Source organism: Oryza brachyantha, chromosome 4 (genome assembly GCF_000231095.2).
Source record: "Oryza brachyantha chromosome 4, ObraRS2, whole genome shotgun sequence".
Classification (NCBI taxonomy): Eukaryota; Viridiplantae; Streptophyta; class Magnoliopsida; order Poales; family Poaceae; genus Oryza; species Oryza brachyantha.
In genome coordinates, this window is record NC_023166.2 from 12364148 (window position 1) to 12390880 (window position 26733).

The 26733-nt window shown below is 41.5% G+C and overlaps 4 protein-coding genes across 5 annotated transcripts; all 4 read right to left on the bottom strand.

Annotated features, from left to right (window-relative positions):
- Window positions 1-224: 224 nt before the first annotated feature.
- LOC102716677 (protection of telomeres protein 1b-like) lies at window positions 225-5684 on the bottom strand. Its single transcript, XM_015836856.1, has 10 exons — window positions 5417-5684; window positions 4576-4709; window positions 4228-4411; window positions 3177-3244; window positions 3001-3089; window positions 2515-2793; window positions 2355-2431; window positions 1400-1458; window positions 1030-1185; window positions 225-826 (listed from the first exon to the last, which is right to left on the bottom strand). Exons 1-10 carry the CDS (start codon window positions 5637-5639, stop codon window positions 617-619), a joined length of 1479 nt encoding a protein of 492 aa, XP_015692342.1. The 5' UTR covers window positions 5640-5684; the 3' UTR covers window positions 225-616.
- Window positions 5685-6233: 549 nt separating this feature from the next.
- On the bottom strand, window positions 6234-13275 carry LOC102702188 (kinesin-like protein KIN-14F). Its single transcript, XM_015836855.2, has 17 exons — window positions 13215-13275; window positions 12402-12565; window positions 12140-12283; window positions 11211-11546; window positions 10999-11067; window positions 10647-10835; window positions 10249-10330; window positions 10086-10175; window positions 9832-10011; window positions 9438-9544; window positions 9045-9223; window positions 8575-8739; window positions 8180-8433; window positions 7934-8097; window positions 7665-7841; window positions 6985-7559; window positions 6234-6717 (listed from the first exon to the last, which is right to left on the bottom strand). Exons 1-17 carry the CDS (start codon window positions 13273-13275, stop codon window positions 6576-6578), a joined length of 3078 nt encoding a protein of 1025 aa, XP_015692341.2. The 3' UTR covers window positions 6234-6575.
- A 3612-nt stretch (window positions 13276-16887) lies between these two features.
- LOC107304097 lies at window positions 16888-18185 on the bottom strand. Of its 2 annotated transcripts, XM_015836465.2 has the most exons (3): window positions 18019-18185; window positions 17827-17905; window positions 16888-17732 (listed from the first exon to the last, which is right to left on the bottom strand). In XM_015836465.2, exons 1-3 carry the CDS (start codon window positions 18019-18021, stop codon window positions 17143-17145), a joined length of 672 nt encoding a protein of 223 aa, XP_015691951.1. In that variant the 5' UTR covers window positions 18022-18185; the 3' UTR covers window positions 16888-17142. The 2 variants fall into 2 exon arrangements, with proteins under 2 accessions (XP_015691951.1, XP_015691950.1); XM_015836464.2 differs by having other exon boundaries at window positions 17827-18185.
- A 3894-nt stretch (window positions 18186-22079) lies between these two features.
- Window positions 22080-23547, bottom strand: LOC107304021. The gene is made up of 3 exons (XM_015836008.2): window positions 23452-23547; window positions 23256-23334; window positions 22080-22980 (listed from the first exon to the last, which is right to left on the bottom strand). Exons 1-3 carry the CDS (start codon window positions 23455-23457, stop codon window positions 22358-22360), a joined length of 708 nt encoding a protein of 235 aa, XP_015691494.2. The 5' UTR covers window positions 23458-23547; the 3' UTR covers window positions 22080-22357.
- Between the last annotated feature and the right edge of the window lie 3186 nt (window positions 23548-26733).

Sequence of the window (26733 nt, forward strand, 5' to 3'; positions counted from 1 at the left end):
TATCCCAAGGCAGCGTTCTCCTCGTGATTTATTTATACACAAATGTACGAATATACAATCGTCCACGGCACCAGATTAGTTTCGTTAAATTCATAACTGAATATACTTTTATATTATATTCATCTTGCGTTAAAAATATTATTAATTTTTCATATAAATTTGATTAAACTTAAGTCAGCTTAGCTTTGACCAAAATCAAAAGGACTTGTAAGCTGAAATGGAGGGATTACATTCATTTGAACGAATTAGAGGAAATCAATGAATACCCGTAGTGTCCCGCACCCGTTCATAATGCAAGTTGACCCACTTTAGTCCAATAAAATCAACTAAAATATACATTCATTTGAACGGAACAGAGTAAATCAATGAGTATCCGTAGTAGTGACCCGCACCCATTCGTAATGCTTACAGCCTACAAGAAGTGATTCCAGGCAATACACACTAATCGAAGGGCTGCTCCGAGCCTTCCATTTCATCAAAAGATAGTACTGCAAGCCAATGGTTCTTCCTAACTGGGATCTTTGCACGTCAGTAGCACAAGAAAAATGGGAATGATATGCACAGCACGGTCATTTCCAAGGAACTCCAAATCTTTGGATCACCCTTTCTTCCCTATTCAGTCCCTAATCTCAGTGCCAAAGACCCGGTATCTTCTGGTGCCCCAGGGGTCGTTCTTGTCCAGACGGTAAGACTTCAAGCAACACCATATCCACGGTGGGTTTCTAGTCAGTGGAGCACCTTCCTCAGTATCTTCTGGGATACCCAGAAGCTTGTTCATCTTTCTGGTCAGAGCTTCCGCCGTCAGGAAACCACCGAAAAATTTGGCCTGTCATGGATTAAGTTGAAGACAGGGGGGCATCAAGTTTCAGCAGGTGCAAAAGCGAGTTCCGGGCACCCATAGGCTACTACTGCAGATATAGTTTTCCTTTTACAGATATAGGCTTTTATTTTGCTAGTGATGAGTTTTGACACTGACAATAATTTGTATGTAAATGATAATGTTCAGAGGTGATTTAGCAAGTATATTACCCCATCGTCCTTGTGGATGTACGCATGAATTCTTGCCGTAGGATCCTCAAGAGTCAACCTTAGACAACAGTTACCAGCCAACAATGAACAAAGGTCACTGGCTCGACGTGGATGTGCTGCCACAACTCGAACCAAGGTTTTGAATTTGTGCGTCACCTAGAAAAAAAAATGGAGATATAGATATTGTCTTTTGGTAAGAAGAATGCCAGGTAAGATCAGTGCAATGTACTCATGGGAAGAGATACATTCTCATGACACCTACAGAGGGAACCTGGTTATTGGGGGTAGCATCAGGGGGGAGGGGAGGGGGAGGGGGAGGGGGGGCTAGCACCACAAATTAAACAATAGAACAATTGGGGGAAAAAAGTACCTCTCCATGGGTGAGAGACTCCATTAATGTCGTGTAACCCACTCTCTCGTATTCTACATCTGACAGAATTGATGAGTTAGCATCAAATGATAAGTTTTGGGTACAGCAGATGGTAACATAAGGCATTACATAGTTCATGCAGAACTTTAATCAGCATGAATCAGGACTAAAATGCAAAAAGCCTTAACAAAAAAAAACACCATCTGTGAACGGTAGCACATATTTGGCCCCCTTTGAAACATAGCATAGAAAAAAAAACGCGGAACAGGAAAAACGTAGGAATTAAAGTAGCATGTTCTTCTAATCCTACATGAATTAATAAAAACACAGGAAATAGAAAGAATAGCCCTTTGATGTCACAGGAGCTTTGAGCAAAGGAAAGTTTTGAAGAGGCCTAACCTCTTGCTTATTTTCCAATGGAACTGGCCATAGGAATACAATCCTATGGAAAATTTCTTATCCTATTCCTATGAATCAAAGGGGTCTATAGGAAACTGAATCCTCTAAAATTCCTTTGCCATTCCTCCAAAATTCAGAGGGGGGGGGGGGGGGGGCAAGAGAAAAAGGCTTGTCTCTGGTGGAGTGGGAAATGGCTAGCCCAGACTTAGTAGGCTCAAATTGTTCTTATGAAATTAACCACTGAACAAGACGTATAGTAAGATGCAACAGAAATAGCAGAAAACTATAAACATCTGTCAAAAAGTAGTGCACAAAAAAAAGAAAGCGGTGAGGAAATGCCAAGGTTTTTTGTTCTTCTATGCACTTAACCACTGAACAGAAGTTTAGTCAATGGAAGAGGAACATATAGCATTCAAAGCAGTTGTGCATATGATGCCTCACAAACAATTAGTAGGATTACAATTAACACATGCATGGGAGAACTTCGCACCATGCAACAAAATAAGCTCAGAGAAATCATGCAAGTTAAGTAAAAATTATGCTCAATTGTCCATACCAGCAATATCAGAAGCACTGGGGAGGCTTGCCATTGGCTGGCGATGAATTTGGCTGGCAATGCGACTGTCGAACAGCCTGGAGTTATTAATGCACTTGGTAAATACTTAGAAACAAGTCCTTGTTCGGCATTCAACATTCATGTGAAAACAGAAGATTACTTCAGACGATCAACAACGTTGCCATCTTCATTGGATAAAAGGCGCACTCTACTAGAAGGCAGTAGAACCCCTTTCCACATGCCAAACTCTTGCTTGCATGTAATATTACAGAACCTGGCCCAATAAATACCCTTTTGCAAGTGCAGTATTTCCTTGAAAAACCTGTTTGAGAAAACCCTCAGTACACTCCCAACACAAGGCAATGTGCACAAAACCTCCCTTGGCAGAGGTGCTCCTTCAAGATGTAGAGGTGGTGGAGAGACTGATTTAGTGTCAAAACTGCATTTCACAAAGCAAAACAACAGAGGCTCAATTTAAAAATGAACTGTCATTGTCATAGATGCCATATGTTATAAAAGGAATGGCAGAAGCACAATAAATTCAAAATAATGTTAAAAGCAGCATAGAATCATCTTTTGCAGAATTGGTTTTCATAGGTATTTTTTAATCACAAATTAAACAGTGACGCTAATGTCTTATTTTTACATCATCGGTAGCTCAGTCACAGGTGTATCAGTTCCATCCCAAACATACAAAATCCATACGCCATTGGAAGCCTCATGAACATCTAGAACCTAGCAAAAAAAAAAAAAAAAAAGAAAATCAGATTTTCCTCTGTTAAAATTATGGTTGCATATGATGTAGCTTCATATAGAACTAACCTTGCATACTAGATCAAAAGTAGAATCAGACTTTATAGTCCTTAACTGCAGCTCAAGATCTTTAAGACCTATAGTACAAAATAGCTTGTTAGGAACAGCAGGGGCGTTGCCAAAGATATTGATAGTGCATATATTCAGCAGAGAAGATAGACATATTTCAGTAATCTGTATTTTTGTGCAAAAGAAATCAGTAGATATTGTTGAGCATAAACCATGTTACAATAGATAGGCATGTATCCAAAAGTAGGTGGATATACTCAACAGATACTAGGACAGAAGGCAGTCGAAACAACATGAGATAACGTTATGAAGCTGACAACCAAAAATTAAAAAGAAAATGTACAAAGAAATGTAAGGCTTTTAGTTTTTTCTATAGAACACGCAGGAGAGCTCACATCATTTCATTAACAAGAAGAACAAAAATAACTATAAGAAACAAAAAGAACAAAAAAAGAGCCAAAAACCAAAACCTAAGCACTTAAGCTAACAGCAGATATTCTACCAAGATCCTTTGCCCTGTGATAGTAGACTACGACGCCCTCATTTGCAATTGACTGGATAACCAGGTTCACATCAGGAGGGGGAGTGAGATTACCATTGATGACAGTCATTCCAGTGTTTCCAAATATCCCAAGCTACAAGGATTGCCACCCTTTTCTTATATCATTGTTGACCAGTTTGAGGGTATTTATTTTATTTGATCCAAACATAGTCATCATTCCCTAAGACCATAAAGAAAAGAATGGATGTTCTATTGTATACATATCTAAGGAATAATGCTTATGCTTTTGTGTAAAGGTGAGTAGATGAATAGCAGGTTCATTGTATACTTAATGAGTAGTATATGTATGTCCACAGCAACTGGTAACATCAGGAATTGATGACAATATTTTCTCATGTGGCTTAGGAGCTTCTAGTCATGTTGTCCCAGTCCCTTAAGATATTCATAATGTGCAATTTTTGGAGTGTCATACGACATATCATCCGTATGGCATAAGGACCAAAGAAAAATGAGCAACAGTAGGCTTTCAAATAGCAGCCACACACTCACCCGGAGGATTATGTACAAGCCACATTCTCATCTGAGTCAAAATTTCATTGTCATATTTGTTTCCATGGTATTTCATATAACGCTGATAGGGTCTGCATTCTGTAGATACTTTCCCTTCGAATAGTGCAAATGAAGAAAATTTTTTGTTATATGTGACAAAAAATTCTCCATGATGCATTGTTATCTGCAGAATAGAAGAAATGAAAGATAAGTACATATTATAATTGTGAGTAAGAAAAATGTGAGGCCAATCACACGATAATTCACCATAGATACAAAGGCATAATATCAAAATTCTGTGGAATGTAATAAATAGTACATTTCAGTGGTTTTTAGTTTCGGTTGTACCACAACATTATGGAGACTGATCACATCTCCACTTGACCTAACACAGGGCAGTAATGCAGTGTTATCAGCAAAGAAGGTCACAGAGATTCCAGACGCACGTGATTGATCCACAATCCTCAATGTAAGAGTGAAATCTGCACAAATGGTAGCCATGAGTGCAATGATGTCGATTACCAGTATAATTGCGAAAGAAACAACAGCAAGTGGAAATCATTAAACTTGTCATATAAGCATCGCTGCAACAGCAAATGGACAAGAATATAATTACTCCATTTGTTTCATATTATAAGATGTTTTGGCTCTAACTAGATTCATCCATGGATCAATGTAAATGTTTTATATATGCATCCAAATTCATTGCCATTCATATGAATCTAGAAAAAACAATAACATCTTATAATATGAAACGGAGGTAATACCACGTAGTACAATTACCAACTAAATAAAATCCGACAAGGTGAAACATGGTAACTCATCTTGTAATTGCCAGTTTCAGACACATACATTAAACTCACTAGATTTGCTTAATCATCCAATTAACAACAAAAAGTTTCCCAAAAGTAAGCCATTTGTCCACTATTCAGAACATTGACAAGGCTATAGGCCTACCCCTAAAACCCCACGTCTTCCTCCTCCCTCAGCATTTACCATCCAGCGTCCTCACAAATCGGGTGCGGAAGAGGAAGCATGACTCAACTCAATCTTCACCACCTTGACCGAGCCCATTTGAGCACTGAAAATCAGTCCAAGAGCACCCCCAAGCAGCGCAAAGCCGCTACGGCGCCAAAACCCTAAACCCTATAGGGGAACGCTCGGAAGAGCAGGCGAGGAGGAGGCTCACCGGTGCCGCGGCTGCGGACGGCCGCGCCGATCTCGGAGACGGCGGCGAAGAGGCAGACCCGCGCCCCCGGGGCCTTCAGCGCGTCGGCGACGGGCAGGTACACGTACTGCGCCTCCCCGGCCGCCGCCGCCGCCGCTGACGTCGACGGTGGGGCTGCCGCCGTCGATGGATCCATGCCGCCGCCACGAGGCCGCTTCCGCTCCGACGCCGCTGCCTCTTCCATAGCCCCGCTTGTGTGATTACTGATTAGGGCGAAGTGAGCAGTGTGGCCAAGCTGCTGATGGTTTAGCATTCAGCTGCGAAGATTTCAATTTAAACTTTTAATTTTAGAGTTAAATTTATTTTTACTTTTAAATTGCTACGTATATATATAATAGATATAAATTACTTTTTGTCATTATAAGCTTGTGGGTAAGTATGTAAGATGAGGCTGAAGGTGCAAACCGTCGTATACCGGAGAGAGAGTCCAATACGGTTTTCTTCGAGGAAAAAAAGAAAAAAATTGTCTCCTTTTCACTGAAAAAATTAACCAATAGCCAAAATTGAAAATCAAACAAAATTTTCGAGCACTTGTAGTCTGCACTGGTGCAGTAGCAAGACCAGAAGCAAATAGTAGTGACTATTGCGAACTTAGAAGAATATGGTCGGCACGAACAGTGATAAACACCTTATTTTTTGTTTTTTTAATTTTTTAATTTTAAAATAAAACATTCCAAAACTGATTTAAATCTATTTTTTTTCTTGTTACACCACCCCTCTTAGAATGATTAAATAACACTGTCAGTCCATGAGCAGTTAATATAATAGTGTTCTTTCGATGACATTGTTAAAAGATTCAGATTTAGTAACATCAAGGTTGATGAGGGTCTATTTTTCTAAAAAGAAAAGATCGATACACACTAGCGGTTTCTTTCAGTTCCCAATCATGCAATCACCACTGAAATGAGCTATAATAATGGCAACTGCTACATTTACAATGTACAAAGGGCGTGAGGTTTGCAGGAAACAAACACAGAAACTTCAGGAGGAAAAGAAAAAGAAACAAACAAATGAAAGAATGAAGTGATCCTCTCTCAGGTTCGTCTACCCAGTCGTAGAGCCCTACCAATAACCGGACCACAGGGTACTGATGAAATTCGCTCGACAAAACTTCGATCTTTCACACGAGAGCGATCTTCCCGCGGGGCAGAGAAACGCTGCGCCGGGTCTCCGGCAACGGGATGTTGGTTCCTCCGCCGTAGGGCGCCTTGCTCCGGCGAAGCCTCCCTTCAGTCACAGGTTCCATCTCCCGGACCGAGGCCCTGACAAAGTGGCAAACTGGCAATGTAAGCAAACTCACAAATGTAACAGGAAAACATGCCGGGGTGATTGTTATGTTGTTTCATTGAAAAAACCAAAATGGTATATTTGTAAATAAAAATTTTATATACATATTTTTTTATCTAACTTAGATGAAAAAACTTTAAATTTAAATTGAAAATTTAAATTTTAACTTAGTAACATAAGCATAAGAGAAAAGATGGATGTTGCTGTTACCGAGGGAATGCGATAGTAGTGAAGAACCATACCTCAGATCGATGCTCTGTGACTGTCTTGTCGCCTGTGGCGGGAGCTTCTTCGTCTTGCGGTTGAAATGGAAGGTGGGCTCACTGTTTGCAAACTCGTTTTCTATGTCAGATATATTTCTGGGGACCCTGGCTTCTGACCTCACTCTAGCACCTGTGTACTTGTTTGCTGTTTGGTCTTCTTTCTGAGGCTTTGTTGCACTGTCAAGCAGCCTGTTTTTTGTCATGCTTTCTCGGACTGACGGCTTCGCGCTTCGATTTTCCTCCGAATCTCGGAACTTCCGTAAGCTTTGAACTGTCAGGACGGATGGAGTGTTCCTAGAGCTGTTGTGCAGTACTTTGGGGGGCACTTCGATCCTTGATACTGGTGTGCAGTCCGTGTTCTCAGACTTGTCCACGCTTTTAGCAATGCCAACTCTCTCAGCAGACAATGAACTTCTTACCGGAGGAGATGGAGTCTTGAACTTCCGGGCACTCAGGTATAATTCCCTGTTGATGACAGGTGACTTCTCATCTAGTTCTCTCACCGACAATGGAGAGCGAAACCTTCTCTGCTTTCCAGATGATGAGCTTCTGATCTGCAAATGGAACAAGTCATATATTTAGTTGCCCCTGCCAAGCACTAATCCTCAAGTTTTTAGAGAGAGAGAGAGGGGGGGGGGGGGGTCGTCTGAAACAAATACCTCGCTCGCACAGGTGTCAACACTAGAATCCTGGCCAGCTTCAGGTTTCAGGGGCATGCTGGTTAGAGGTGATCTCGTTCTTGCATTTCTCATTTCAGAGGCGACACGGTTCGCGACATCTTTTAGCTGTGATGCTTCACGCTCCTTGTCGTCTAATGCCAATTTCAGTTTCGAAATCTGATAGACAGAGGACAGTTACACACCATGGGTTACAATGACAAAAAACTCAAATACGATTGTGTAACATTTACACTAACAAAATGCCATACCTCTTCCTTCAGATCTTTGACCTGGCCAGCTTCCTTATTAGCACGAGCTGCACCAAGTTCTATGGTGGCTACACGCTCTGCAAACTTGAGGGTACTCATGGTTTCACCAAAAGCATCTGCTTCAGGATTCACGTGGACAAACATCAATGTCTTCGCCTGACCACCTACATTATAGACAAAAACACATAATTAGCTATTTGGGCGGTCTTGATGAAACAAATTGAAACTTTTATAGATTCTGTGTACCTAAGGCATCTTGTAGCACTTGTGTTAGCTTGCTATTTCGGTATGGGACGTGGGAGCTCTTTTGGGCAAGTGCAGCTATAACATCACCCAGTGCGGACAGTGATTTGTTTATATGCTTGGCTTCGGTTAGTCTTTCTCCAGCGGCCTCGGACTTGTCCACCCGCTCACTTCCCGCAAGATCCACAAGATGAAGGCATCCTCTTAGAGTTGCCCCTGAAGCTCTCTCCTTTCCTTGAACATGAACTGTCAACACACTACAGAAGAGCAACAAAATTACAACATGCAGTGATTATGCCTCACTCGAGGCTATCTCTACAAACAACAAGACGCAAAGATATTATACTAGGGAATAGCATTATCCTGAGAGGAAGTGCATTGCATTAGTTTCGCAGTACCTGTGTGAGCGGCTACTTCGTTCATTAAGAGCAGTAGACCCAACTGCCCTATTCCTTTGGCCAACTCTCATCAGATCCAAAACGTCCTGTGCACACTTCACCGGAACTAAATTTGCATCTGGGATGTTCAGTCCATTCACATGAGAACTGTTTCGTATCTCTAATGTGTTCATGGTTAAGAACAACTTCAAAGGAAAACATTGTTAAACAATTTTTTAATGACAAGGCAATAAAAGGTAGTGTATTTCATGTGGGAAATATAGGAGATTTTTACAAGTAACTTAATGGAGGAAACATCTTTCTTTTAAGGACAATTTACCATCCTTAAGGAAATATTTCTACGTATCAAATTTACACTAGAAAATGTGGTACCTCCTAATACTTTCTCAAGGATGATAAAGTTTCTTTTCTTTGAAATATTGTTTTCAATCGGCAACTTGAAAAAAATGCTCGCAATAGTGAAAGGATATCTTTTGTTTGCACCATCAGCCATCAGTAGATCCCTCACTTGCTCATTGTATATTTCGATCATCTGAACTTTCACGTCATATGTGGTAGTATCTGCTCTATTTTGCGAGATATCAAACAGATCGTTAAGTGACCGGTAGTTCACACCCCATGTTTCCTCTGTTACAGTGTCTGGACCGCTCTGAGAAGCATATGCAATAAAGAAGAGTTACATAATCATAAACAAAAAATACAAAGAGCTTGAAGATTAATACAAACAAGTAACTACATAAGAGCATAAAATTCCAGCATAAAATTTATGTATTTATAGTATTATATTCATTGATTTGAAAACTTTTTCACAAAAGTAATTATTGAAACTTCAATACAATTACTTGCGAGTCACGAAGAATTACCATGGTATATGTTTTTCCAGATCCTGTCTGACCATATGCAAATATGCAAACATTAAACCCATCCATGACAGATCTGATCAATGGCTGTGTATCAGCAAAAACCTCAGCTGAAACAAAGTTAAGTTATGATCATATGGCAGGTAGAATTAAGAATTTTAGCCAAACTATAACTCTCAAAATAAATATCAGGCAACACCTCCAAAATATGCACCATTATTTTTCTTATTAAAGCATACTGATGCTATTTCTGTTATGCATTGTCAACTTAACAGTCATATTTTCAGTAAACTATATACATTTGGCAAAAATGCATAACAATTGTGAATGATCACTCTTATTAGAAAACTACATGATGGAGTACGATTAATTTAAATGGGAAATGTTGATGATATACATTGTGAAGCATTAGGGCCAAATATCTTGTTGAATGAGAATATCTTCCGCCCTTCCTTTCCTTGCTTCTGAGGATTCATAATCATGATCTCACCATTTTCCCCAATATGATCCACAGTAGATCTTTGATCAGTTTGCATATTGAGGAAAGGCTTCACTCTACAATATACACGAATGCTCCCTAAAGGATATTTCAATTTATCAGTACAAATATCTCATTGTTAGTAAAATGAAGTTAATTTATTTGCATGTTACCTTTAAGGTCTTGAACTTGATTGTAAAGCTTACGATTTTCCTCGAGTAATTTATGGTAAGCATTGTGATTATGAGCCTCAAAATAACTTTCTGCAATATCAAAGCATCTGTTTAGCGATCAACAAACAAAATGTTCTACAAATTTTCCAAATCCAGTACTCACCTAGCCTACTCAAGTCTTCCTCCCATTGAGCTCGAGTTGATTCAACCTGAAGCTTCATCTCGTTGAAGGACAGTTTTAATTTCTGAGTAATTCAAATTTCAACAGAACAATCATAATCAGTAAATGTACACAATACTCACTACTCAGAATACTAAAGTTTCCATTAGAGTGCAAAAGTAAAAGTATTATCTTGGTTCATTGTTTTAGTTGCTAATTGTTGGAGGCAGGTTCCAAACAAGAAAGCATGTACTTGCTAGCTGATACAGAACATAACACGCCGACTGACTTTGATGCCGTATAGTCTATGTTATAATGAAACGGGAATATTGTTGGGTATGCTCTAGACAAATTTCCAACCAACAATCTCAGCAGCATAATTCTTGAACAGAACTCTCTACCTCCAGCTCTTCTTGGTGGTGTTCAAGTCCCCCATCATCCAACTGTTTGCGGCGACCACAAGGTAATCGCAGTGAGGATAAGAAGCAATCGTTATTCTCCTTCATAGATTTTGAAATAGCTTCAATCAATTCCTGTTTTGAGTGAGGTCCATTTTCATCTTTCATCATCTTCCTTAGAAGTGATCTGACCTGTTTAAAAATAAGTTCAATAAGGATGCATAGCCAGCACCAGCACAAACTGAATCATAAAACAAGGATAAATAATCATTACAATTTACAAAGCTTTTAGTTTTCACAATTGCTTACGGGGGCCTCCCATTGAAAAGTTAACAAAACATTAACGATCAAATACCTGGTTTCGATGGGAAGCGAGCAGAATAGTGAATTCTTTACAGGCTTGCTCGAGTATTGTTTCAAGGACCTGAAAAAATCACCAGCATAAGGAATTTAGAACATTTTTTAATTCTTTTGTTCTGGGTCAAGGTTCAGCTTGTTTGGTGAGGGCACCACTAAAAGGATCAGGTGTTTAACGAATATATACAATAATAAGTAGAACTTACCTACCATATCATCTAAGGGCAAGCCCTCAGCTTCACCCCATTCCTGAAGGAATGCCCTCACAACTCGAAGCACAAATTGCTGAAAAAGTGAATGCTGAGATTCTCCGACTCTAGATTCCTCAAGGGAGACTTCAGAGAGAAGATGCACAAATTCCAGCATTTGTTGGTTCAGATCAGCTGAGCCTCCTCCCCTGGATGAATATGAAGGCAACCTCTTACTTGAGGATGCAATTTTCACGATGCCACCATAGCGCCATATGCCAATCCCACCAGAGAGCTTCCACTCGTGGTATGCTTTGAGACAAAGTATGCAATCGACAACTTTCATTGATGAACCTCCCTGCAAGTGTTCGTTTATAGTTCAGAAATCAGAAGTTTAAGAAGTGAACTGTAACATCGTCATAAGCTAAAAACTAAATCGATAATTTCTCTGGGATTAATTGGCATATTTTCTTCATCCATGCAGTCTGTCATAAAAAGACTTGAAATGCATGCTGTGTTGAACTTAACATGAGTACAAAATGTAACAATTTGAAATGAAAAACTTTGGCATGCTTTTTGGCAAAATGGATGACGAATACAGTGGGTGTCTTAGTCTAAATAAGCCATGCAATTGAGCCAACCAAACTAATATAGTAAATAATTGTTATCATGTACTCCCTCGCGTTCCAAAATAAACATTTTTTGGATTTGAATCTTGTTCCAAATATAAGCATCTCTAACCCTATTCCTAGTACCACATGTCCCATTCAAAATTGTTTCTCATTTTATCCTCACACATTGATCCCTCGTTTATTAAGAGGCATTATAATGTTTTCTTCTTAACCTTAATCTCTGCCAAATAATCTAGAAATAATTACATTTTGGGACGGAGGTAGTAGAGGCAGGAGCGACCTATCAACAGTTGATCAATCAATTCTACAAAAGCAGTACCTTTTCTATGTCGGAAGCTTCAAACGTCAAGAGATTCATCTCGCTAACTGCAACGAGGAAGTTCCTCATGTTCTCGAAATACTGAATCGCAGACTGCGCCGCCACATCACACGACTGCACCGCAACAATGGGATTCTCCACGACCTGCCCGCAAACGAGCACTTAGATTGCAAATACAGTGAAGAAAATTTCAAAAAATGACATGCCCGACCCGATCCGCTTTTCCGATCGATCGCGTTCGGTGTGTTAGGAATCAACAAACCTTGGGGACGGCTCCTGGGTTGACGCGGTTGAGGACGTTGCAGAGGACGAGCCCGTTGCGCAGAGCCACGCAGAATTCCTCCTCGGACGGCCTCTCCGGCAGGGACTCCACCGCCGCCGGCTCCATCTGCTGCAGCCACCGCGCCGCCTGGCACCTCCGCGCAGCTGAGGCGACCGCATCGGCCACACGCAACACAGATCGCAGAATCAGCGAAGCCGCATTGGCAATGGGGGAGTTAAAAAGTAGGCGAGCACCACGCACAGTTCCGCCTCGCGATTTGTGCAGAGGATGAACACGATCTCTCTCTCTCTCTCTCTCTCTCTCTCTCAGTCTCTCCCCGGGATGCAGATTTAATTTTGTATTCTGAATCGGAAACAGAAGCAGAAATTTTGGGGTCCTAAATTCGAACTGTGCCTGTGCGATTACCAAATGCAACTCGCGATTATTGATTAAGCCGACGAGAATGTCCCGTGGCACTAAATGCATCTTTAGCTTAAACCAGACGCAAACCAGATCAATGCTTCCGCCACACTCATGGCCGCCGCATCCCCGAGTCTCACCGTATGCCGGAGCTAGCGCTCCTCCTCGAACGAGGCTCGAGTAGCGCAGTAAACAAATTAGCTCACCAATGAGGCAATGACCCCCCCCCCCACCCCCGGCTCTGTCGCGTCACCCTAACTCGACGTGCAAATCATCAGCCAGCGAGCGCGAGCATCCAGTCCTCGGCCGCCGACGTCCCCAACACCGCGACGCGACCCACACGGCAACCGATCACACGCGATGCCGGGGAAGAGATCGATGAAACACACTCACCTGATTCCTCGGCCTTGCGCAGCGCCATCCCCTGGTCGTGCCTCCCGCCCTCCGCCGCCATCGTCACCGCCTCCGCTCACACGCACGCACACCTCACCCCACCCAGATCGCGTCGCGCTCGCGCAGCTCTCCTCCGCGGCCGCCTCCGTGCTGCGCTCGCGCAACGGCTCCCTGCGAGGGAGTAGCCCTCCTCCTATTTGAAAAAAAAAACTCCGGGCCCCGAGGGTGGCAGTGGGCCCACGGCCCACGAGAGGCCCTCGCCTGAATAATTTGAAACCGCAGGGGGCAAACCGCGAAACGAGCCCTCACCTTCAAGTCACCACTCACCACCACTCCTGCGGCGCGCGGAAAGATAGGCGCCCATCCGCTGCGGGAGGCCGACGCAGCGGACAGCGTCAGCGGGCCGACGGGACCGGGGCACGTGGTCGGGCTGGGTCGCGTGGGATCACATCGGGATGCGCTGTTTGGGCCGGCGTCGGAGTGTGCCGCATGTGCGGGCCGCAGGTGGGTGGTGGAGTAAATTGTCTATTTTTTTTCCCTTCTCTCCCTGGGGGAGCCCAGGAGATTCAAACGCGTGTGTTGAGTTTGCTGTCGTTGGCTGTGTTTTTTCACTGATGATAAAAGGATTATCTAATTTTTTTAATTATTGTTTAATAATATAAACGATAAAATTATTATAAAATTAAAAATTTATTCTACAAAGGTACGGTGATAAACTTTTTTTTAAAAAAGATACACCGTTCAATAGTACGGAAAAAGCTACTAAAAGTTGGGGGATAATTTGGACAAAAGAACACAAACGCTGTGTTGGTCTTTGACCTTTTTCTTTTCTTTCTGTTTGGGTTTTTATCGGACGGGGTTTTGTTCAAACGGTCGATACGGGTTAGATCCGACATGCTGCAGAGCCGTGGCAGTGGTATCACAGACGCTTTAATTATTTATGGTCACGGTACAGTGGTAGGGGTAGTTTGTAAATGGTATGGTCTCTCCTGCCGTTGGTACGTTGCCTCATTGGATGGTTTGAAATGAGGGTGCGAATTTGGCGTAGTAGTACGGTTTTTGTTTGCTGCACTTCAGATTGGAATTTCTTGTCCGCTGTTCCAATTCTTGCCTGCAAGAAATCGTGGTGAAGTATGCTTTCTCGTGTGTGAACCTCTCAACGACAGAATAAACTTCTCAGTGATACTTTTTTTTATTTACTTTTTTATTAAAAAAGAGAGAGAGAAAGTTAGACCAGATACTTGTCACTATCTCCATCTGTTTGGATGTGTGTTGAAGAGAAGAACTTGGAGCTTGGCAGTATTGTGCGAACTGTACTGTACGTTTAATAGAAAGGGGGGTTTTGTTGGACAAATCCTAGAAATCTTACCATGGCCCATCTGAGATAGCCGCTTTGAACCTTGGCCCGCTTACAGATCATGGGCTACGTGCCTGCGCGGCTAGGCCTAGCCAAAAGCGATGTTCTCTCCACGTCACGAACAAATCATTGGTTTGAACACCAGATCATTGTGTGTTCGTGTAGATAGAGAACTATCCTCCTGTCGTTCGTTTTTTCTTATGTTTATAAGCTACTGAAATTTAAATTTTTAACTTTAAGTTTAAAGTTGATTTTAAGTTTTTTATTATAACTTATTTTTAGCCTTAGGGCTTATTTGATTGATAGAATTTCTAAATCATACGAATAGGAAAAATATAGTAATATGATAGAGATGTATATGCAAACTTATACGATTGAGAAACATATAAATTTTTTCTCTAGCATTTTAAAAATGAGGTTAGAGTGGATTTTTTTTTCTTATGTTTTGCCCCCAATAGTAGAGAGATAGGAAATTTTCCTATAGGTTTCCTTAGGGCATTCCTTTAAAACGAACATTGCTACATTATACAGTCCACGGGATTATCATATTCCTACAATTTTTCTTTGCAAATCCTTTAAAACGAATATGTCCTAAGTCTTAGTCGCTATAAACTCTTATATAAAAGTTTTCTTTTTATAAATATGTCCTTTGAGTTTTTTTTTACCCTAATATTCCACCCGGGTCGATCCATCGGCAGCGAGACGAGAGATCAGAAACGGCTTACCGCTAAGTAACGCAATCCATCCTATTTCTGCACCCCCACCGATCGATCGAGTCGTGCACTGCGCAGGATACGGTGGAAGCACGATGGATCATGGATGGCAAGAGGAGTTAGGAGTTACTCCGTACTTTACTAGCTGCCTACTTCTGTTCTTATTAGGCAACTTTACGGCCTCCTTCGATTCAAAAGAAATTCATAGAAATTTTAGAGCATTTTATTTCTATAGGAATTTTTCTATAAAGCCTTTTAAATCAAAGAAATAAACCATATGAAATACTATAAAATTTCTATGGAATGTCACTTTTCATGCAAGTTTTGGAGGAATTTTAACATGAGATAGAATCTGATGGAAAAAATCCTATGAGTCTTTTTCTCTCCTCAAATTTTCTCTGTGATCAAATTAAACGGTCATTCCTATATTTTTTCTGTGTTTTGCAATTCTGTTTTAAACTTATATTCCTGTCAGAATCCTATATTTTTTCTATTCCTTTGTTTTTATATTTGTGTGATTGAAAAGCCCTACAAGTTATATTTACAAACGGATGTTTCCTTCCTTCCGCGGAAATAGATTAGGTGGCACATCTCTGAGCTTCGGCCTTCGGATATTTTGGTCAAGAGTCTTCTCGTCTCATTGCACGTATCGTAGGAGTACAAGCAGACGCATCTAGGATGGTTTGGGGATTGAGTTTATTATTTTTTTTCTATGGTTCGGATTTGACTTTCCTCGACAATAATACATGTCCCGGGCATGAGTATGAAGCATGAACTGGTTGACCTGAGTAATCTGACTGCGTTTTAAAGGGAAATAATATATGCTGCCTTCTCATCCCAAGTCTTTATTATTTTTTCCGTTGACTTTTGCGTAGGGTAGCTTTCTAATTTTATAGGGATTTATTTCATCATTTATACTACTACTTAAATAGTCATAAAAAATCAAATAATTTTTCATCTTCCATCCTTTAGCAACAAAAAAAAACATGGCCATAGTAATCCCTTTGGGCGATTATGCAATTTCTATATTTTTCCCTTAGTAAGGGAAGCAATATATGCTGCCTTCTCATCCCAGGTTTTTATTAGTTTTTTCATTGACTTTTCTACTTGGTTTTCAAACTATTAAATGGTATACTTTTTATAAAAAACTATATATAAAAGTTCATTATCTCATATTTTTAGAGTAGATTATAGATTTATTACATCATTTATACTACTACTATTAAATAATCATAAAAATCAAATAACCATTCATTTTCTATCCTTCAGCAACAAAAGAATGTGGAGTAATCCCCTTGGGTTGCTGTTATCTCTTTGGTTTGCAATCCCCTTGGGTGATTTTGTAATATCTATATGTTTTGCCTCACTGAGTTCAGCGGAAACTTAATGGTTTCCATCTTTTCGCGTATTTAAGGAATAAACAAAACGATATATTTACAAAGAGAAAATAGTTTGTGAATAAAACTTTCATATACGTGTTTCAAACAATAGGCTATAAAATAAACTAGAATAAAATAAACACAAAAGCAACTCCATATTAAAAGTTAAAAATTCAAAATTCAGCTTATAAATATAAACATAAACGAAATGATAAGTCATCAATTTGGCCTTTATTTAGTTCCCAATCCAAGGTATTTTCCCGTTAGAATGTGGGACTTTTGCACGAGCATAATTAAACGTCCTACCACATTCTTATTTTTCTACTTTGAATTTGAAACGAGGCCTAAAATCTGGTTAGTCCAAAACCTGTGCACCAGTAATGAAAGAAAAAAAAAACCAATGAGCACATCACATTTGACAGCGCGCCAATGGCGAGTTGGCGACCACGCGGATGTAAGAAAACAGAGTAAAAAAAGAGCTACAAGATCGAGCAGCAGTTGGGCTGCCTCCCGGCTCTCCGGCGCCTCCCGCGGCCAACGGCGGCGCGGTCGTGCCGCTCCAACATCGGCGAGTAGTTCGCCGGGTGGCTGCGCGCCACGGCACGCGCGTAGCTGCTGGCGTACACGCCGCCGCGCTCGCTCAGACCACCGTATTGGTAGCACGCGTTCGGGGTCCGGGGATAGTACAGCGCCGCCTGCGGCGACCCGTAGTACTCGCCGCCGCCCGACCACCGCGCCGCGGCCGGCGGCGTCACGGGGCACGTGATGCGGCCCCCTCCGGCCACGCTCCGCCCCGGTGTAGCAGCGGGCTGCCAGTGGTACGGCGATGACGACCGCGCGAAGGCGACGGCGCCGCCGCCGCCCCCCTTAATGCCGGCCGTCGTCAGCAGCTGCAGCGCCGCCGCCGCCGCCTCCCTCCCGCCGCCCGCGTCCAGCGTCCTCAGCTCCAGTATCTCGGCCTCCCCGACCTCCCTCCTCAGCTTCTTGGTCAGCTTGCTCTCGTCCACGCCGTCGCCGATCACCAGAAGCAGGTCCCTGTCCCGTCCGGTCACCGTGACCGACTCGACGCCTGATCAACCATCGACGCGAAATTCGCCGTGTTAATTCCACGTCGCCCGACCAACAAACGCTGCATTTCTGAAGATTACCACAAGCGTGCGTACCACTGACCGCGGCCGCCACCTTCAGAGCCTTGCGATGGCATTGGTCAGAATCCGGCCTCATCCGGATGATGATCTCCTTCTGAAAATTTTTACCAAAATTTTCATGTGTTAACATACACACACACACAAAATTCAGAGATTAATTGACGGATAAAAACACCAACGAAAAGGTTGAGCTACATGAGACCTCACCATGGCTGTTTGGTCTTGCAAGTTCCAACTGTTTCAACTATCAAGGGACGTTTTTTTTTTTTTTTTTTTTTTTCGCAAAAGCCAAACCAATACTCCAATAGTAGCCTGTAACTGCAAATGGAAGAAACAGAGCGTGTGTTTGCTGTTGCTGTACCGTGAACACAGAAGTACCGACAGGACGCGTGCTGCTGGTGACCAGTCACCAGTCATATATACTGTATTTCTGAGCAGGCAAAAGTATTTGTTTTTCTGTCCATTTTATTCTGGTGAGACCAGCAAACTGACAACAGCACGAGGACTCTCGCGGCAAGAATTAATCGCCGGTTTAAATAAACTTTAGGAGAAAAAAGGGGTTGCTTCAGGATTCAGGTAGTGACTGTACGTTCGCCGTAACTGCCCAATTGAAACAATACATCTCAACCGATGCAGGTTAGTTTATCTAGAGTATACGAAAATATAATGTTAGTATATTATTGTGGAGAAGTAGCGTACGTCCGCTCTTCTTCTTCAAAGCTAGAAGCAAGAAAGTATGCGTTTATAAAAAGTATGGCACTACATCTTTTCATTTGTGTACGTGCTTATAAGGTAAAAATTTAAAATTTAATATTAAAGTAAAGTTGATTTTGAAGTATTTTTTACTAAAGATTATATTTTAGTCCAGGCTTTTAGATCGTTAAAAATACGTATATAAAAGTTTTATTTATAAATTATTTTTTATTTACAAGTATGTCCGGTGGAACAATCAACCCCTAGGTACTTGTGGTCATCGGCAAGTTCTGAGTCACTAGTGACAAGGCGCACCAAGCAGAGCAAGACGAAAATTATAGCAAAATTATAGCAGACTGCACTTATGCCAGAATGATCACGGGGATGGAATTTATATGTTGACCTGAAAAGTGATGATGCTGCTGCTATTAGGAGGGATAAACAGCTCCTCGTATTAGGTCAAACCTAGAAAATCGATTCATCAATATCATCGGTACCGAAATGCACTAACTTTACCTTTATTTTTCAAGTCATTTTCCTTAGACTTAATTTAGTTATTAGATAATTTGTTGGACATTGGTATTTGCTAGCTCCAATCCATCTGTGTCGTTTCCATCAGACACCAGTCGATGAGACCAACACCACAATTTTCGCACGCACGTATTTTAAGCTCTCTTTGGAAAAATATTTTTTTCTGTGGCATCTTAATGATGTCGAAATTTTGCTTTCATTAATGCCTTCTTTAGTTTCCAATTTTTTTTAAAAAACATCAAATCAAATTTTTAGACAACTAACTAAAGCGTTAAACATATATGAATGCACGGTTATGAAAGAAATCTTGACACGAATCTTTTGAGCCTAATTAGCCCATGATTAGCCATAAGTGCTACAGTAACCAATATGTGCTAATGACAGATTAATTAGAATCAAGATTCGTCTCGCGGTTTCTAGACTAGCCGTGAAATTCGTTTTCCATTCGTATCCAAAAACTCCTTCCGACATCCGGTCAAATATTTAATCTGACACTACTCTTAAAAATTTTCTTAATCTGAAAACCATCTAAGATTGTGCCATGTCAAGAATTATATGGTAATACAATATACATGGTAGAATCCGCCGTGGTCGAAAGATTGTCGGAGCAGTTGAGACTTTTTGAGCGGCCCTACAGTACTCCGGTCGGGTAGATGCCACCGGTCGTGGTCAACGCCAAACCGGACGTCTGCGGCTGGCGTCAGCACTGCACTGTCACGAGCACGTCATCTCATCTCCAAAACGCGTTTACAAACGGGACAAAGAAAATGCCGGTGAAGTGATGAGTACGTAACGTATGGTAGTAGTTGTTGTTGTCTCCGAGTATGTTTAATTGCACACGACATATAATTGGTGGTGTTTAGATTGCGAAAATTTTTAGGAGAAGTGTCACGTCAAATGTTTGACCGGACGTCGGAAGAGGTTTTGAACATGAATGAAAAAACGAATTTCTCGGCTAGCCTAGAAACCGCGAGACGAATCTTTTGAGACTAATTAATCCATCATTAGCACATATTGGTTACTATAGCACTTATGGCTAATCATAGACTAATTAGGCTCAAAAGATTCGTCTCAAGATTTCTTTCAAAACTGTGCAATTAGTTTTTTGGTTCATCTATGTTTAATGCTTTATTTAGGTGTCCAAAAATTCGATGTGATGTTTTTAAAAAACTTTTTAGGAACTAAACATGGCCTTATACTATCTTGAGTTTGACAATTCTTATGAGCTCTTTAGAATCCAACTTTGAGTGTGATTTTCTACTAGAATATAAATATATTCCATCTCTATTCTAAAATAAGCATTTATAGATTGTTTAGTGTCATCTGAGAAGATGTTAAAGATTCTCTTTTAGCTACTTCAGCAATCAAATTTTAAATTTTAAATCAACTAGATTCATTTTCTAAGTATCTAATTAGCTTTGCAATCATTTAAATGATTAAAATTACGGTAAGCGATGCGGATGCAAAAATAATTGTATCGTAGTATAAAATACGAATAGTATAAATGCTTATATTTTAAAAATGAGTGAGTATAAATTAAATAAATAATTACTTTTGTTAAAGTGTTTTTCAAATCTCATCCAAACATGTTGGTTCAGTGTTTCCAAACAAAATAATTTTAAAGTTATAAACTTTAAAAGTTTGTCTACGCTACTTACCTAAAGCAGCATTAATTATGAAATCCGGTGAATATTCTATGAGGGAGGTTTATCACCTTTTTGACTGTTTACTGAAATCCCGGTTATTATCGATTCAGCGTTTCCCCGTTTTTCCAATGTGGGTGAGACTGAGATATAGTCGGTCCTTCTATCAGAAAGAAAAAAAAAAAAAACACATCCTCATTTGTTCCCCGTTTCCCCGCTACGTCAAGCATGCAGAAGGATGAGCACGACGCTAACCGGCCCACACACCCTAAAATACTGCTAGTTAACCCTGACGACCTAACTCCGTAAAGACTGCGCAGTACAAAGCGCTGCAGCAAAGCTTAGCGTTCTTCTCATCGTATTATTCATTTAACTTTTAAATGCATGTTTCTCGAATTACAAAATAATATATTTATTATAAAAGTATTTATATTACAGGGTAGAATATATAGATCATCTCGTCGTTCTGGTATATTTAATTTCATCATTTATATAATTAAATAATTAATAAAAAATAGATAATCTTTTACCGTACAAAGAAAACACAGCCATGTGTGTTGCCACGTTAAAATGGTACCACTAGACATTTGTACTGTCTGGTTGACGTCAAAGGCATGCTCTGTAGCCACAGAAAATCGGATGATGTTGATCGCAATAGATTGCTATAGCAGACTGTGCAGTGTACGTGCTTAAACAGTATTAGCTACGTCTAAAAAAATTGTATTTTTTTATTTTAGTGTCCAGCATTTGACTATCATCTTATTTAAAAAATTTATAATTTTTTTAAAAAAGAGTCACACGTAAAATATTATTCATATTTTATTATCTAATAATAATAAAAGTATTAATCGTAAAAATATTAAATAAGACAAAGAGTCAAATATTATATCTAAAACTGAAAATTTGACTTATTAGGTTGAATATTAGGCTGAATATCTAAAAGGAAGAGAGTACACCACACGATTTGTATCCAATTGGTACTGCTGAATGGACTCCCCTGAAGGTTGAATATTAGGCTAGATTACCACCCTCACAACTAAAACATACATATTTTCAGAACTGGACATGGGTATAAAAATGAAAAAATTAAAAGAAAAACACTATGTATTGTGATTGGTTCAGGAACATAAATAGGTGGAAAACTTGAACATAAATAGGTGGAAAACTTTAGTTATGAAAGTTTGCAATTGTATGAAAAGAGAGTGTGTATATATACATATATAAAAGTTGTTATATTTTAAAACGAATGGTGTATTAAAATTTAGAAAAAGCCTCACTCAAGTAGGGTACACCATGGAATTATTTTTTTGCTCCTTGATTTTCACCATAACCATAAAAGACATATTATTTTGGGAGAAAATACTTTGCTACAATACAAAAAATAATTTTATTAAACCCCAGTCTTACGGAATATACATGAGTAACATACATACATAGGTTGTCACATGTCCAAACTACATAAAACCCGGGGGGTTATAATTATTTTCCGTTGCGTAGGTACATAGTATATCTTTTGTTTAGTAACTTGGATGAATCATCATGCGTGACTGCCATCGGTGCCATGTAAGTAGGGGTGCTAATGGGCTAAGATCTCTAGGTCCTTTCATACAACTAAATTATCTATAAAATTTTAGCTCACGTTATTTTGAACCCATTACCATTCCTTCTTAAGATTGATACTATTGGATTGTGCAGCAGCTAGGCGCGCAACAACGAGGATGCACCTTGCCGTGGGAGCAGCCACTATGCGTCGTCGGGTAGTGACGTCGGCCGTCGTGCCGCTCGATCATCGGTGAGTAGTTCACCGGGTGGCTGCGCGCCGCCTCCACCGCGTAGCCGCCGCCTGCCCGGACTGGCACGGCGATGGCCAACGGCGAGGCGTGGTAGTACGGGCTGGGATGAGCGGAGTACGAGAATGCCCTGGGACTGTGCACGTCGCGCGCCGCCGCCCAGCTGTCCGCCTCGCCGGCGTGCCAAAGCGGTGCCGGTGGCGCCGCGTGGCTGGCGACCACAGAGTGGGCGGTGACGGGGCACCCGACGCGCGCGAGCCATGGCAAGCCGCCGCCGCCGCAGCCGCCGAGGCTGTGGTACCGCGGCCGCCGCGCGGTGTCCTCGGTGGCGACGACGTCGGCCGGCGCCGGCACGGCCGATGATGACGACGTCGACGTCGTGAGCTCCACTATCTCGGCGTGGCCGACATGGTTCCTCAGTCTCCTGGTCAGCCTGCTAGCGTCCACCACGCCGTCCCCGATCACCAGCAGCAGGTTCCTCTCCTCTCCGGCCACCGCGACAGACTGCACTCCTGCTCGATCAATGCACTCCACTCATTTAATCGCAAGGAATTGATCAGACCGGAACTTATTTGGAAGGGAGAAGAACACAGAGGGGTTGATTTCTTGGTTTTTTAAACGAAAAATAATTTACGAATAAAAATATTATATATATGTTTTTAGCAATGTAAAACTCAATGTAAAAAATAAAATATAACAGAAAAACCTTAAAATCAACTTTAAATTTAATATTAATATTTAAATTTTAGATTATCAGTATAAACAGAAGTACACTATAATTAATTACCGTTGACCGTGGATGCGACCTTCATTGCTTTGGACCTGCATCTCTCTGTGCTCAGCTGAATCCAGATGAGAATCTCGGTCTGAAACAACACAGTAATTATTGCGGCAATCAGACGTCTGCAAAGCACACGAAGACATGAACTGTAGCACGAAAACAGAAAGGAGCTAGGGATCCAGGCTTAATTAATAGGACCTACCCTCATGGCGATGCAAACAATTGAAATGGCTGCTAATCTGCCGTGACAGTGCGTAAAGAAATGGTTAAGCACTACACAGCATGGTACCGAGAAAGAATGTTCTGTACTTTCTTGCGAGCACCAGTGCACACTGCCCCAGTGACATATATAGGCCGAGTTGGCACTTGGCACGACTATTTGTCCTTTGTACTGTACTAACTTAGACCGCGAAAAGTATCAGGTGGTTATTTGGTTGTTACACAGAAAACTAAATAACATGTTTATAAAAAAATAATTTATGAATAAAATATTTATATACATGTTTTTTATTATCTAAGCAAAGACTTAAAAAATAAATTACAATAAAAAACCCAACTAATTATAAATTTAAAATGTAAATTTTGGTTTATAGACATAAGCAAAAGAGAAAATACAACGACAAGGGTAAAAACTCCAAACTTCTTCAAACGGTCCGGTCCAAACATTGACAGTCGACCAACCAGCCACGTCAGATCTAAGCCGTCGCATTAACTAGCAGGAGAGAAGCTTGGAAAGTAACATGGCGAGTTGCCACCCAGCCACCCAGGGAGTCGCATCGTGCAACAAGTGCCTTTGCCACGGCTGTTTTTTTCCTATTTTTCGGCTCATTCTAGTTACTATGCATCGAGGAGCCTCAAGGGAAAGTTTTATCTATATCCCAGACCTTCCACCGGTCGCAAGTTATACCGTGAATTTGTCCACTCTTCCAGAAATACCACACACCAGCTTACTCTTGTCAAATGTCCACTCTTCCAGAAATACCACACACCAGCTTACTCTTGTCAAATGTCCACTCTTCCAGAAATACCACACACCAGCTTACTCTTGTCAAAGTTACCACAAAAAATTATCCGAAGTGAATGACTGGTCCATTTTATAGTATAAGATATTTTTATTTTTTTCTTAAATCATATTTATTTTAATTTGACTGAGTTATCAACATCTACGACACCAAATTAGTTTTATTAAGAATATATTTCACAAAATTACTAATACTTTAATCAAACTATATCAAAACTACTGTACAAATAAAATTGTATCACAAACTATAGATTTAGCACAAAATTTATCAGAAACAATTTAAGTAGTATTATGAAACTGCAGCTCTAATAATTGAGTTATAAAAAACTATATATTTTAGAGTTAAACATCTTACATATTTTCTTATTAAATGCATAGTTTTCCGGTAATTTTTTTATTAGATCGGTAGTTTTGTTATGCATCATCTTACTTACGTGTTGGGATAAATTTGGTGTTAAATCTAAATCTGTAGTTTTATAATAATTTAATCCAAATTTTAAGAAATTTACTCATTTATTAAATCCAACAACACTGAACATCGAATATATATTGATAGAAAGAAATTTTACTTAGAAATTAAGGGACATATAGGGAGTAATCACTACACTACATTTTACAAATCAAGGCAAGGTTATTTATTTAGCCAAAATAATGATATTTATTTAGACAAAAGAATGACATCCAACCGTATAGAATCTATCCGTCGATCCGTCCGCCGACCGGGTGGCTGCATGCATGAAGGGGCCGTTCCGTGTGGAGGAGCCTCCATGACCGCGATCCGGTGATCTCTACACGATAAAATGGTAGTATGAGTCGGAGCCGACGACAGTGACTCAAGTCAGCCAAGTCACCGGCTCTACGTACCACCAACCGTCTCTCATAAATGCTCACGCAACTTGCGAGCGAGAGTAGCTCGTTCCACCGAGCAACCCACATCGATCGATCGCTCGGTCGAAACGGCAAGCCACAGCCACGCGGCCGTCGCGATCTCGCGCAACCAGTAGCGTGCGCCAGCCACTCGCGCGGTTACGCCAATCATGCAGTGCCTACGAATTTCAGTCACATTTAGTTAAGCTAGCGCTGGATTTAGCGCTGGATTCAGTCTGATAGGAGGCCTGTCAGACGGGCGTGGTCAGTGTCACTTACGGCTTTGAGCGCCAGTGAGGCTAAGTCTAAGTGACAATTAAAGAAGGTGATAGTTCGGGTGGCGCGAGTGTTGATGCCAATCATGCGAGTAAGCGATGTGAGGAGAGAGGATTAATTGAGATGAGGTGAGAACGGTATCATAGCTGCACAAATCTTGACACAATCCGCATCCAAAATTTGAATGAAAATTTCTTTTGCCTGTATATATAGGCAACTCAAAACTAGGCACTCAGATCCCCAAATCCCACTAGCAAATACTAGTATTGAATTGCATGGCCTATACTGCATGCGCGTAACTAGTAAAGCTACATAAAAAGGCTATTTTTTTTAAGTATTCTTCCATGTTCGTGAGTTGTTCGTTATCCGACGGATCTGATTTATTTTTCTTATTCTACACCAGTAGCACACGTGGTAGAAATTTATAGGGGTAAATAAGAACTAAAACATATAACATTACGTTAAATTTGTGCGTAATATATCATATTAAAATAGATGAATTGTTAAACACTACTAAAGAAACCATTTTTGCAAACGGGCCGGAGCGACTTTTACATATGGTTGTCCCAACCGCATGCACCAAATCGTCTGCGAAAATGCAAATTTTCACATGTGGGCGCTTAAGCCGACCGCATGCAAAGAGAAAAAATCACGAAAAAAATAAAATTCATAAAATAAAAAAATGAAATACCTAGCGCCGCCGCCACCGGAGCTTGTCACCGTTGTCGTCGCTAGCCGCCTGAGACCACCGCCGCCACCATCCGAGACAACCACCGCCTTCCGAGACCGCCGCTGCCAAGCACCGAGCTCCACTGTAGGGCGGCGGATCCGACCCTCCCGTGGACGGCGCCGTCGGATGCGCCACCCTAGATCCGCCGCCGCTGTCCGTCGCCATGGCCGCCGTTAAGCTGGGCCTCTCGAGAACGGCGGCATCCCATCAGTCGCCGTGTGCACGCTGCCCGCCGCCGAGCGCCGAGCTCCTCCCTAGGGCGGCGGATCTGGCCCTCCCGATGACGGCGCCGTCGGATCCGCCGCTCTTGCCGCCCGCCGCCACCGCCGTCCGTCGCCATGGTCGCTATCGAGCCGGGCCTCTCGAGGACGGTGGCATCTGATTCGTCGCCGTGTGCACGCTGCCCACCGCCGAGCGCTGAGCTCCTCCATAGGGAGGCAGATCCGGCCCTCCCGATGACGGCGCCGCCAGACCCGCCGCTCTTGCCGCCTGCCGACGACGCCAGATCCGCTGCCCTCGCCACCGGATCTGCCGCCCTCACCGCCCGCCGATGCTGCCGGATCCGCTCGCCGACGCCATCACATTGCTCG

What these genes read in the sequence shown, in the direction of transcription:
- LOC102702188 (XM_015836855.2), bottom strand. Translation starts at nt 13,275, where the DNA reads ATGGCGGCGGAGGGCGGGAGGCACGACCAGGGGATGGCGCTGCGCAAG. An exon ending in GCTGATGGTGCAAACAAAAG is followed by an intron (nt 8,740 to 9,044) that starts ATATCCTTTCAC and finishes AACCATGAACAC; the next exon opens with ATTAGAGATACGAAACAGTT. An exon ending in TCAAAGATCTGAAGGAAGAG is followed by an intron (nt 7,842 to 7,933) that starts GTATGGCATTTT and finishes TCTGTCTATCAG; the next exon opens with ATTTCGAAACTGAAATTGGC.
- LOC107304021 (XM_015836008.2), bottom strand. An exon ending in GGTCGCATCCACGGTCAACG is followed by an intron (nt 22,981 to 23,255) that starts GTAATTAATTAT and finishes TTGATCGAGCAG; the next exon opens with GAGTGCAGTCTGTCGCGGTG.
- LOC107304097 (XM_015836464.2), bottom strand. Translation starts at nt 17,941, where the DNA reads ATGTTAACACATGAAAATTTTGGTAAAAATTTTCAGAAGGAGATCATC. An exon ending in GGTGGCGGCCGCGGTCAGTG is followed by an intron (nt 17,733 to 17,826) that starts GTACGCACGCTT and finishes ATGGTTGATCAG; the next exon opens with GCGTCGAGTCGGTCACGGTG.
- LOC102716677 (XM_015836856.1), bottom strand. Translation starts at nt 5,639, where the DNA reads ATGGAAGAGGCAGCGGCGTCGGAGCGGAAGCGGCCTCGTGGCGGCGGC. An exon ending in CGTCCGCAGCCGCGGCACCG is followed by an intron (nt 4,710 to 5,416) that starts GTGAGCCTCCTC and finishes CCATTTGTGCAG; the next exon opens with ATTTCACTCTTACATTGAGG. An exon ending in ACATCCACAAGGACGATGGG is followed by an intron (nt 827 to 1,029) that starts GTAATATACTTG and finishes AATCCATGACAG; the next exon opens with GCCAAATTTTTCGGTGGTTT.